Source organism: Gossypium raimondii, chromosome 8 (assembly GCF_025698545.1).
Source record: "Gossypium raimondii isolate GPD5lz chromosome 8, ASM2569854v1, whole genome shotgun sequence".
In the NCBI taxonomy this organism is placed as follows: Eukaryota; Viridiplantae; Streptophyta; class Magnoliopsida; order Malvales; family Malvaceae; genus Gossypium; species Gossypium raimondii.
Window position 1 is genome coordinate 30,298,191 of NC_068572.1, and position 13,107 is coordinate 30,311,297.

The window sequence follows — 13,107 nt, forward strand, 5'->3', positions numbered from 1 at the left end:
ATGTATGATTATATCAACTTATTTAAATATTATTTATTTTTAATTTTCAATATAATATCTAAAATAGACCACCACAATTTTTTATATTAATACCAAAATTAATAAATTACACTTTTTGACACACTCCAAACCGAGATTGTCAAAAAAATCCATTGTTAACATTACCAAACTGACCTGAAAAAGGGTGCATAGGCAATTTTCATAGAAGCCAAGGGTAATAAATGATATTTTAAGAAATCTCAGGGCCTTATTCTTAATTAAGTTAAACGGCTGTTTTGGTCAAAAGTTAAACGAGTTTTAACTTTTATTTGACATAAATGTTCTGATTAGGGCTTTGGAAAAGAAGTAAAGCTTCGCGCAAGAATCCTCAACAATAAACACTTACCAAAGTTGCTTTTACAAATCAACAATGGCGGACGACGATTATAATGACATGGACATGGGGTTCTCTCTCTTTCTCTGTTTTCATTATTTCTTTATCGATTGCGACGATTGGAGTTTGTAGTTTCTGTTGAAGTTCGGATAAATAAAGGAAATCCCAGAATTGGGCCTTTTATTTTCTTTTTCTGGGAAACCAATGGTTTTTTTTTCTTGATTTTCTCGTTGGGAACGGGTATTTTTCTCTTTGGAACCTATACTTTTCTAAGCAGCCGAACTGAGGGTGAAGTGTTTGCCCTATCTATGGTTTGCTGTCGTCTTTATTGTTGAAATTACACCATTTTGACTGTGTGTTTTGATTCCCAAAAACTTAAGCCTGTATTGCTGAAATTGTTGCTACAGATATGAGGATGAGCCACCAGAGCCTGAGATTGAAGTGAGAATCCAATTTCGTTTTCTTAAAAAAATACTTTACGTTGTTTGCAAAACAGAAATTCAACGTGAGCGATAAGGTTATTTACTGTCTAATGAATTGTTTTTATTTTTTTGGGTGGACAGGAAGGAGCCGAGGAGGAGGTGGAAAACAATAACAATGACGATGTTCCCGTCGATCCTGTTGAAACTGAAGAAAAAGAAGACGAAGATGCTAATGACAAAATTAGTCGCAAAACATCAAAGTACATGACCAAATATGAGCGTGCTAGAATCTTGGGTACACGTGCCCTGCAAATCAGGTGAACTTAATAAGCTTTAGATTCTTTTATTGCGTTTCCAATGCTTTAACCTTTTCTTCTGAGCAGCATGAATGCACCAGTAATGGTTGAGTTGGAGGGTGAGACTGACCCGCTTGAGGTAAGCCTAAGTTTTTTACTACATTTCCTGTCTTGCACTGCTTCTTTGTTATATTCTTCTATATAGAAAGTTGATAAAACTGTGGGTTAGCTTGGTATTAAACCTGTCGAATACTTATTTGAGATTGCCACTTTTGACAATACAAGTTCTGAGTATCGATATGCATAAAATGAACATTGGGTTCTCTATTTCATCTTGTTTATTTATTGCTGTAAATGAGTTTTTACATTGTATAGGAAACTGGGCTTCCATATTCATGTTTGGCTGATGATTTGTAGAGAATTGTGATAATAATAATTAATAATAAAGACATGGGGAAGTAAGATACTTTGCATTTGATTCAATTATTTTTCTACTTACGAATTTTTTATTATTTTATAGAAGTTATGTATGTGAATTAAATATAAAAATATTATTTATATATTGAAACTAAATTTTAAAAACAATTTATATTAATTGGTTAAATTTATTTAAATATGATATGTGATATATCATAATATTAAGGAATTTGAAAATCATTTAAATTAACATATTTTTACTTCACAAAGTTGTGTCTAAAATTGACATTAAAACCTTTCACATCACTTTTTGATAGCAATGCTGAACACTTGAAATTTTAAAACACAATTTTCAGAAGCATTTTTCTACAGTAATTTTCAAAAGCAGTGCTAAATAGCCTTAAGGTTTTGCTTGGTAGGGTGGAAAGAAAATTGGAAGGATGGAAAATTGAAGGGGTGGAAAGCTAGAAGGATGAAAAACATAATTTTTCTTTCCATAGGTGTGCTTGGTAGGAGAGATGGAAAAATGAAAAGAAAATTATTTTTCTTTCCATTCATTGCTTGGTAGAGTTGAAAATTGGAAGTAAAGAAAATAAAACATTTGGAAAATACATAATTTTGAACTAACATTGCACATCCCTCTCAGTTTCTCTCCTCTCATCATTTCAATTTAGGATGATTGATTTTTATGATTAGGAGCGAAAATAATCACCTTTCCTATTTTCTTTCCTCTTGCTTTTCTTTCCAACCAAGTACACTCAAAATTTACTTTCTTTCCAGTTTTTCACTCCCTCCTCTCATCCCTCTACTTTTTCAACCAACCAACCGCACCCCTAAAAGTAACTATTGAGGGATTACTATTTCTTCAACCTGGCGTTGGAGGGTATTATGTAGCTCTGTTGAAGAAGTATCTATTCGTATTACCCAAATGTAAGTTATATTATTATGAGGGTGATTTTGTTTATATATATAATTTTTTAAAATAAAATCAATAAAATCTCGCACATGGTAAGATTTGAATCTAAGACATAATGAATATTAAATCTTTAACTTTACCATTTTAACTAAAACTTCATTTGATTTTTATATAAACTTCTAATATATATTTATTATATAAACTTTTTTTCACCCAAACCGTGAGTGTGCTATAATCTAATTTATATAATAATAGTTTATCAATCTATATATAAATACTTGCACACACAACACTGCCAACAACATTCACAGTGATCCCTTGTATCTTGTTTAGTACTGTGATATTGACCAGTTGCAGCATGTAACTTGTTCAACTCTTTGCTCAGAAAATGCGATAGGCAAGCATCCAATATCTTAATTCCTCAATCAAATAAACAACAAATTTGGCCCTGGTTTTATTCTCATTTTGCATCTTGTTCAGTTTGAAAGCATTGTTGATTCAATTTCAATCATGTGCTTTTCCTTGTTTTTCACATTTTAGCTGTTGCTTTGCTTGTCGAAAAAGTTCTAATCTATCTTCTTTACTCGGTTCACCCACTTTGTTTCTAATATCTCATGCTTGGCTTTGACAATTTTAAACTTATAAGCAAGTTGCTTGTAGTCACTTTCTTTCTCTTTCTGATCTACATTACATGATTGGTGAGAATACTCCATGCCATTTTTCCAACAGCCTAATATTTCATTGCTGACTCTATTTATTTTGTTTGTTTAGATTGCCATGAAGGAGCTTCGGGAGCGGAAAATCCCCTTCACCATTCGTCGGTACTTGCCTGGTGGGAGGTGAGATTTTGTCGTGAAAAATAAAAATTGTGTTCTATGTAAGATCAATGGAACATCAGGCCCTTGTGTGGTAGTTTTGCTTTGTACTTTGGGGGAAGAGTGGAAAGTAAAGGAGGGAAACAGGGGTGGGGTGACATTTGGTGATTGTGATCATTCATGCCTTTGTTTACTCGCTTTCTTTTTAGCATATCTGATGGATTAACATTTGATAAAACATTTCAGTTATGAAGACTGGGGAGTTGATGAGTTGATTGTGGAAGACTCATGGAAGAGACAAGTGGGAGCCAATTGATGATCACGTTTTATTCGAGGAACATGGAAAATTACTGTTTACATGATGCTTTTTTCTTTTCTTTTAAAATTATTTCATATATTTGGAGGGTCATTGGAGATCTTTGAACTCATATCTGAGCAAGTTTAGTATGTGGGTTTCAAAAAAAGGAAAAACAAAGGAGAGAAAATAAAGATGTCTTGTCAACATTATCTTCTTTTCTTGCTAAGTTCATATGCAAGCTAGCTATTTTTAAGCATCGCGATGAGGTAGACTTAGTCGCAGTAGGAATGAGGTAAGTCCTTCCATTATAATTTTGAAATAATTTTAGCTTAGGACCCCACGTATTTGGTTTGGTATGGTATTGCTACCGTGCATTACTTAGCACATAATATTTATCTTGGGGTTTCTTTTCAGAAATAACTTAAATAAATTAATTATTTACAAAAATACTCATTTGTAAAAAAAAAAAAAATCCCTTTTAAACAGTGAACTTTGGTGCTGCTGTTGACATCTGGGTGTGCAGTTGTCATTTATGGTATCACCCGTATTTAAGTGATTATATAAAACATTAAAGGTTGGATGAAAAAAGGGGTTGTCATAAGTGCGGCCGATTAAATGTTTTTAAATTTTTTATTTATTTACATTTGTCCCTTTTTAAAATTAAAATTAAATAGGTTTTAAAAAATATATAAAATATCTCAAGAAATTTCCTTAAATAAAAAATTCATATTTAAAAAATTTATATAGCTTTTAAGTTTATCATTAAAAAAAAGAGAAAATGGTATATTTTATTATTTTTATATATTTAAGGGTTATTTAAATTTAATTTTAAAAGAGATAATTTAATGGAACAACGAATATGTGTAAGTATACACAGCCCTGGTAAGTAATAGAGATAAGAATCGAGTATTGTTTCAACAGAGAATGTATAGGAAAAACTTTTGTGAAATAAAAATTTTAGCAATTTGGTGATGGAAAAATATTTTAAAGGGAGTGAGCTATTATCTAAATTAAAACTAAGCAACAACTTAAACTAAATTGTAACACAAGGTAAATGCAAGATTTTAAGGAGTTTAATCAATATGACATAACTATTTTAAATTAACCTTATTCATTAACTCAGAATTATTTATGTTAAATTAATTAAATAATTAAATAATTTTCATAAGCAGACATAAGAGATAGTGAAGAAACAATATATTTTTATACTGAAACAAATTTAATCACATCAAACTTTAGGTTATGCAAGGCAATAATATCTATCAATACTATCAATAATATCACCCATTTAATCTAATTTATCTTAAAAAGATTAATCATGCACCATTTAGATAGTGTGCCAATTAATTATAATTTCAATATGATTAAATAATTAATTCATTTGCATTATTATAATTATAATGCAAGAATAACATAAACATGTTTTTATCTAAATGAACAGTTAACCAATGCCTATAACATCAAAAAATAATGAAACATCTCATTTTTAGTGGTGTCGAGAAAACGTGGTTTCGAGACCACAATTTTGACTAGTAAGTCAATTTTTTATTTATTAAATATTTATAGTCTCAATAATGTCGTATTAAAATTTAGTTAAGAAATTTTAACGTTTAGATAGTTAATTAAGTAAAAAGAATTAATCGTAAAAGTTGAGACAAATTATTTCTATTAGTAAAATGGGTTCAAAAGCTTTAAAAACTTGATTTGGTGGGCTTAAATGGTAATTTGACCATTACAAAATATAGTGGACTGTTATGGGTAAGCATATTGGTTATTTATAAGTTAAATAAAGGAAAATTGATAATTTAATAAAAAAATAAAAGTAAACAAAAGATAAATGATTATCATCTTCTCCAAGTTTTCCTTTCACCACTGCCATGGCTATGTAAACTTAGGATTCAGCCAAGCTCAATTTCTTTGCATGTAAGTAAATTTTGATATTGATTTTAATAATATTTATGTTTTTGTGATTGTTGCAACTAGGTTTAGTTAACTGAGTATTAATTTGTAAAACTGTTAAATGTTGTGAAATGTTCCATTGTTGAAATTATGAGAATTTTGAAGTTTTATAATATTTTTATAAGCTTGATAGCTAATTAATATTATTTTGTAAATAAGTTTTTGTAATTTTGATGTTTAAGGATTTATTTGTTAAAGTTGTAAAATCCCATGATAATATTGTGAAATAGAGAAATGTATGAGCTCTTTATGAGTAATAGGAAAATCGGCTAGCTTGATTTAATCTTCGTTGTGTTCAATTTCATAATTTCGGGTTTATGGACTAAATTGTATAAATGGTAAACTTTAGGGGTAAATTTGTAAATATAAAAAATACTTAAATGCATAAATTGATTGTTTATTTGATTTGAATTGATTTAATTAAACTAAACTGTACTTTAGATGAAAAAAAACTCAACGAGTGGAGGACGTACGAGCAAAAGGGAAAATTGTCGATTAGTCCCTAGTAGCTGAATCATCTGACAAGTAAGTTCATACTACCTACTAAAGTTACAAGTAGTTATTTAATTTTTTAATTATATATATAAATTTCCCAAATTGAAAAAAATGGACTTTATAGTAATAAATTGGATTTTTGAAATATTTCCAATGGAATGAGTAAAAGTATCATATACAAGGTTTCTAAGCGATTCTCGTTCTGGATCGAGCTCCAGCATTTGTTGCAGACTCAAATATACATGTGACATAGATTTAGCCTGGACTGGTAACCTTACATGTACACATAGCCCTGACCAGGCTATATTTCCTTCTTGTTGTCATTGGTTTAGCCCGGATAGGTAACTTGACACATATATCTTTGTACCAAATTAGCTCATACGAGTTTTATCTATTTTTGGACTTGTATATTGAATTCTTTTACGAAGTTCCATTGGAAAACTACTGGATATACAATGTTAAATGGTTTTATAAAAGTGAACATGATTTGAATTTCGAGTATCCGTATATTTATTGGTTACTGACTTGAAGTTGTTGATTCATGTTGTGATAAGGTTTTTACTTGAATAGTTATATGCACTTAGCAATTAAATGTGTATGGTAAGTTAGTGAATTGAAATGTATGAACCTACTAAGTATTTCTTATACTTATTTTTGTTATTATTTTGTAACACCCTTAACCCGTATCTGTTGCCAGATTAAGGTTACAGAGTATTACCGTACAAAACAAAATATTTAACTTCAAAAAAAAAATTATGCAAATTAAATGCATAACTCTGACTTTATTCTTAGTTTCTCAAACCAAATAAACTCCAACTAACTTTCTTTCATTCAGTTTCATTCAGTACAACGTACTTATTCATTTACGCTCATATAAAGTCTCGTACTATTTTATTTTTATGCTCGGCTGATAACTGTTTTTATAAGCAAACCCAACTAACAGTAATTACTTTTAATGATCATTTTCAAACTCATTTACACATGTTGACATATCATCCAAAATCTGTATTACACACACAGTTTGACCAATTGCTTCAGGATGAAAAGTAATACTAAAATTCAATCTGGTACCGAAAACTCGGATCACAGTCAGAAATAATGAATTATAGCATACTATGCAATCTAACAATCTTAGAAATTATATAATTCAACTAACTTCTCAAGTGAAAATCTATTCAAACCAAAATAAAGTGAACAGATTTTGTTAACCTATTAACTGTAATCCATATAAAATCTTATCTTTTCAGAGTTAACATTAATCTTGAAACAAAATCCATAGTGACACGCTCCCATTTCTACTCATGGATCATCACATGTTGCTGGAAACATGAAAATATATAGATTTTTTCATGCCTTTTTTAACTCAAATTCATGCAATTTCGTAGTAATTCTTGTTGAAAAATATAATATAATTATAAAATAATTAATTGTACTTAAATTATTAAAATATTTAATTTTAATTAACTTTATATTAAACTTGATAAATTTTGATTTATTTTCGATAGATTCGCACAAAGGGTGAAAATTGGCTCAACAAACACTACTAGAAGTACAAAATCGGGAATCGATTTTTGAAGCATCGAGCCCAATTAATTTTTCAGCCTAAGACGGTCCAAATTATGAATATTAATTCATAATATAATTAATTTTAATTATATCCAATTTATTTTGGGTTAAAAAATATTATTAATTATATTATGAAATTAGGCCCAATTGTGCTAAACCAAGAGACTGATCCAATCGAGCAAATGGGCTGCCCAAAATTGTGCAACATGCTAACCCAATAAACTGAAATTAGCTGATTATTTGACTTGCAAATCATCCCTTGAGGTTTCCTTAAAATTTCATTCAAACCCTTCCACTCTTTGTGCCTTTAAAGATTCACCCCAAGCTAAATTTAGCAGGTTTGAAACATTCAAACTTGCCACATGTGTGGCTGGCCAAGGGGGGTATATGACTGCTGATTTTTTTGCTATTTTTAGCTGCCAATCTCACCTATAAATACCCCTTCACCTCTTCATTCAAAACACCTTTCATTCCTCACATCTCTCTTACTTTTACTCACTTTCTCTTCTTGTTTCCCATTTTCTTTCTTGTCCCTTCCTTGCCGATTTCCCTATTGGAAAAGAGCCCTTCAACAACCTTGGGTAGCAGCATTCAAGTGCTTGTAGAAAGCCTCGGTTCAACAAGAACAAGCGGAGCAAACAAGGTAGGCTTCGGAGAAACACCAGATTTGATTCTAGTTTCCTATCCTTTAACTTTTATTGTTGTTGTTATGAACATGTCTATGAATATTTGTTATGTTTTTATTATTAATTTAACTAACATAGGTTAAATTTAATTCGTGTTAGGTTGATTGCATTTCATCCACTTAAGTTAAAATTATGTTTGTGTTGTTATAGGTCTTGGTAAATTGTTTGATTAAGTAAAACCATGATTTTGTTATTATTGCATTACGATTGTAAGGTAACTAATGAATTAATTATTAATCGTATTGAAATTGTAATTAATTGAAACAATACTTAATCAATGCATGTTTAATCTTCTAAGTTAGTGAGGTTAAATTAACTAATGATTAAGTACATTAGCCTTGCATAGCTTGCTTATTAAAATTGATTAATTGTTTGAATTGGCATAGTAATATCTTCAAGAGATTGGTTAATTTTATAAGTCTCAGATGTGCTATAGTTAACAAATTACCAAGTTGCCGTGAATTTATTCGTAACAACATGAACATTGTTTTAGTAATATTAAGTTAAGAAATGTAATCTATCTAGCACAATTATGTCATATTGATTAAAACCATCTTTTGAAATCATGCATTGGAAATTTTATTTTATTTTTATTTTATTTAGTTAAATTTTAGTTTTTAATCACTTCCTCAAAATCAAAATATTTTTAATCACCAAAATGTTTTTAATTGCATTTCATAAATATTTTCTTATACAGTCCCAATGGGTATAATAACTCGACATTTACTTGTCACTTTATTACTTGATAACGATTGTGTACACTTGCACATTTCCATTGTTCCAAGTCTTTGGTGCCGTTTTCGGGGACTGTTTTAAAAGTCATTATTTGTGAATTTGTTAATTTTGAATTTTTGTTTTTTTGTTCAATTTTAACTTAATTAATTTGTCTGTGTTTGTTTCAGGTGTTTATGAGTGTTGATTGAATTATTGATTTACTTCACGTAGACCCTGAGATTGAAAGAACTTTTCAACAATGAAGAAGAGAAGCAGTTCAGAGAAGGACCGAAGAGATGAACTTTGAAAATCTGAATCAAGGAAACAGAGCAAACCCTACTTAAAATCCTATCCTTATTACTGATGATAGTGATAGAGCTTTAAGAAAGTATGTCGTGCCAGTGTTTCACGATCTTAATTCGAGTATTAGCAGATCCAAAATTGAGGCACAACAGTTTGAGCTGAAGCCGGTTATGTTCCAAATGCTTCAGACAGTGGGCTAATTTAGTGGAATGCCTACCGAAGATCCTCATCTTCAGTTAAGACTGTTTATGAAGGTGAACGATTCTTTCAAGCTAGCCGGAGTACCCAAAGATGCACTACCATTAAAGTTGTTCCCATGATTGCTAAGGGACAGAGATCGAGCTTGGTTGAACTCATTGCCACCACATTCCATTACCACATGGAAAAAGTTAGTAGAAAGATTCCTCATGAAGTATTTCCCTCCTAGCAAGAATGCTAAGTTGAGGAATGGGATCACTACTTTCCAACAAATGGATGATGAGTCCTTGTATGAGGCATGGGAAAGGTACACAGAATTATTACGGAAGTGCTCTTATTATGGAATCTTGTATTACATCCAACTTGAGACATTCGATAATGGTCTCAATGATCAAATAAGAATGGTAGTGGACGCTTCTGCTAATGGCACTCTCCTTTCTAAGTCTTATAACGAGGCTTATGAAATCATTGAGAGGATTACCAGCAACAATTATCAATGGCCAACCAATCGAGCAACTTTAGGAAGATAAGTCACTGGAATACATGAAGTGGACGCTTTCACTTCACTTGCATCTCAAGTATCCTCAATATCATCGATGTTTAAAAATTTTACCACTAATGGGTTTAATAGTTTTGCAACACAACCACCCAATCAATTTGAAAATATAGCCTGTGTTTATTGTGGGGAAGGACATTTGTTTAAAGAATGTCCATCAAACCAAGAATCCGTGTATTACATGGGTAATCAGAACCAGAATTAAGAAAGGCAAGGAATTCAATCCAATTTTTATAACCCATCGTGGCGAAACCACCCTAACCTTTCTTGGAGTAACCAAGGGGCTGGAACTAGTAACACTTATGGACAACCTAGACCGACCCAGCCACCTGTTTTTACCCAACAAGTTCAAAAACCAACTCAAGATGAACCTTCCAATAGCTCAGAGAACCTATTGAAGGCATATATAGAAAAAAAATGACTCCATTTTAAGGAATTTGGAGAATCAAGTGGGTTAACTTGCTACCGAACTTAGGAACCGACCACAAGTTACTTTGCCTTGTGATAGGAAAGTCTAAGAAATCAAGGGAAAGAGCATTGTAAAGTATTGACATTGAGGAGAGGAAAGACATTAGAGCCCAACACTATTGAAGTTGAAGAGAAGCCAACTGATGCTCAAGATTCAGTGGAAGTTCAACCAAGTGTTGAAATTCCAGCTTCACCAAAACCATAATTTGCAAAACCCAATAAGGTAATTTCTGAACCAGCCACTGATAAACTACAACTTTGTTAGATGCAAAATTGCTAAAGAAGATGAATCAACCAGTTCCAGTGAAGAATCCTCCACCACCCTACCTTCAAAGACTTCAGAAGTAAAAGTAGGAAGTCTAGTTCAACAAATTTCTAAACATACTCAAGCATCTTCATATCAACATTCCATTGATAGAAGCACTTGAATAAATGCTAAATTACGTCAAATTTATGAAGGATATCCTGTCCAAGAAACGAAGGCTAGGAGAATTTGAGACGGTAGCCCTGACGAAAGAATGCAGTGCATATCTTCAAGACAAACCACCCCTAAAGTTGAAGGATCCTAGATGTTTTACCATACCTTGCAACATTGGAGCAATGTATTGTGGTAAGGCACTATGTGATTTGGGTACAAGCATTAACCTGTTACACTTCAAATAGCAGATCAATCTTTAGCACATTCAGAAGGACAAATCGAGGATTTATTAGTATTTGTAGATAAATTTATTTTTCTTGCTGACTTTGTTATTCTAGACTTTGAAACAGATAAAGAGGTGTCAATCATCCTAGGAAGGCCTTTCCTAGCAACTGGAAAGACCCTTATTGATGTGCAGAAGGGTGAGCTTACTATGCGTGTTTAGGACGATCAAGTAACATTTAATGTTTTTAAGTCCATGCAATTTCCTGACACAGTTGATGATTGTTCTGTAGTATCTGAGTTAGAGGAATTAGTCTTGGAAAGGGAACTCAACTATGTTAAGGACCCATTGGAACAAGTTTTAACATCAGACCCTCCAAGTGATGAAGAGGGGGAGTAATACTTTGCTTTGCTAGAAGCTAATCAAAGGGGATTTAATCTGCAATCCCACTTTGAGTCTTTAGAGTTAGAGTGTAGGGATTATGTCCAACTAAAAGCGTCAACCAAAGAGTCACTTAAATTAGAACTTAAGGTACTTCCCTCATATTTAAAATATGTTTATTTAGGTAATGCTTCTACTTTTCCTGTGATTGTTTCAGCGGATTTGACCAAAGAGCAAGAAGAGAAACTCATTCTAGTATTGAAACAATTCAAGAAGACTATCGAATGGACCATAGCCGATATTCGTGGCACTAGTCCATCGTTATGCATGCATAAGATCAGAAGATGGTGAGAAAGGGATGATTGATCGACAACGAAGACTAAACCCCATCATGAAGAACATGGTAAAGAAAGGGTTCATAAAATGGTTAGATGAGGGTATAATCTACCCCATCTCAGACAGTTCGTGGGTAAGTCCAGTCCAGTGCTTGCTAAAGAAAGGAGGTATTACAGTCGTTGAGAACAAGAATAGCGAATTAATACTGACTAGAACGGTTACAGGATGGAGAATTTGCATAGATTACCGAAAGTTCAACAATGAGACTAGGAAAGATCATTTTCCTGTACCATTCTTGGACCAGATGCTTGATAGACTCGTGAGGCGAGACTATTATTATTTTCTCGATCGATACTCGTGGTATAATCAGATTACAGTAGCACCTGAAGATCAACACAAGACAACATTCACATGCTTGTATGATACATTTTCATTTAGACGCATGCCATTTAGTTTATGTAATGCACCTGTTACATTTCAGAGATGCATGATGTCTATTTTTACTGACATGGTTGAAAAGTACTTGAAAGTTTTTAAGGATGACTTTTTAGTATTCAGAGATACATATGATGATTTCCTAGCCAATCTAGCCAAGATACTAAGGCCATGCGAAGAAACAAACCTCATACTTAATTGGGAAAAGTGTCATTTTATGGTATGCAAAGGTATTGTTCTTGGGCATCTAATAACGAGACATGGGATTGAGGTAGATAAAGCAAAGGTAGATGTTATTGAGAAACTTCCACCTCTAACATCTATAAAGGGTGTTAGGAGCTTTTTGGGACATGCCAATTTCTATTGGAGATTTATCAAGAACTTCTCCAAAATTGCTAAACCTTTATGCAAATTATTAGAGAAGGAAACGATGTTCGAATTTGATGAGGAGTGTTTAAGAGCTTTCAATGATTTGAAGAGTCGATTAGTTTCAACACCCATCATTGTCACGTCAGATTGGGAGTTGCCATTTGAATTGATGTGTGACGCAAGTGATTTCACGATAGGAGCTGTGATGGGCCAGCGAAGGAACAAATTATTTCATCCCATCTACTATGGAAGTTAGACTCTTATGGAAGCTCAACTGAATTATACGGTAACAGAGAAAGAGTTACTTGCTATTGTGTTTGCTTTTGACAAGTTTCGATCTTATCTTGTAGGTACCAAAGTGACGGTCTATATGGATCATTCGGCAATTAAGTATTTACTTGCCAAGAAAGATGTTAAACAGAGATTGATCTGATGGGTACTTCTACTCCAAGAGTTCGATCTA

At 32.1% G+C, this 13,107-nt stretch overlaps 1 protein-coding gene and 1 non-coding gene across 2 annotated transcripts; one reads left to right on the forward strand and one right to left on the reverse strand.

The window, feature by feature from the left end:
• Positions 1-297: 297 nt before the first annotated feature.
• Positions 298-3,790, forward strand: LOC105791201 (DNA-directed RNA polymerases II and V subunit 6B). The gene is made up of 6 exons (XM_012619165.2): positions 298-444; positions 781-814; positions 937-1,112; positions 1,179-1,230; positions 3,196-3,263; positions 3,486-3,790. The coding sequence occupies exons 1-6, from the start codon at positions 410-412 to the stop codon at positions 3,553-3,555; spliced, it is 435 nt and encodes a 144-aa protein (XP_012474619.1). The 5' UTR covers positions 298-409; the 3' UTR covers positions 3,556-3,790.
• Positions 3,791-9,697: 5,907 nt separating this feature from the next.
• On the reverse strand, positions 9,698-9,804 carry LOC128032260 (small nucleolar RNA R71). The gene has a single exon (XR_008188388.1). It is a non-coding gene; the product is annotated as a small nucleolar RNA R71 (small nucleolar RNA).
• Between the last annotated feature and the right edge of the window lie 3,303 nt (positions 9,805-13,107).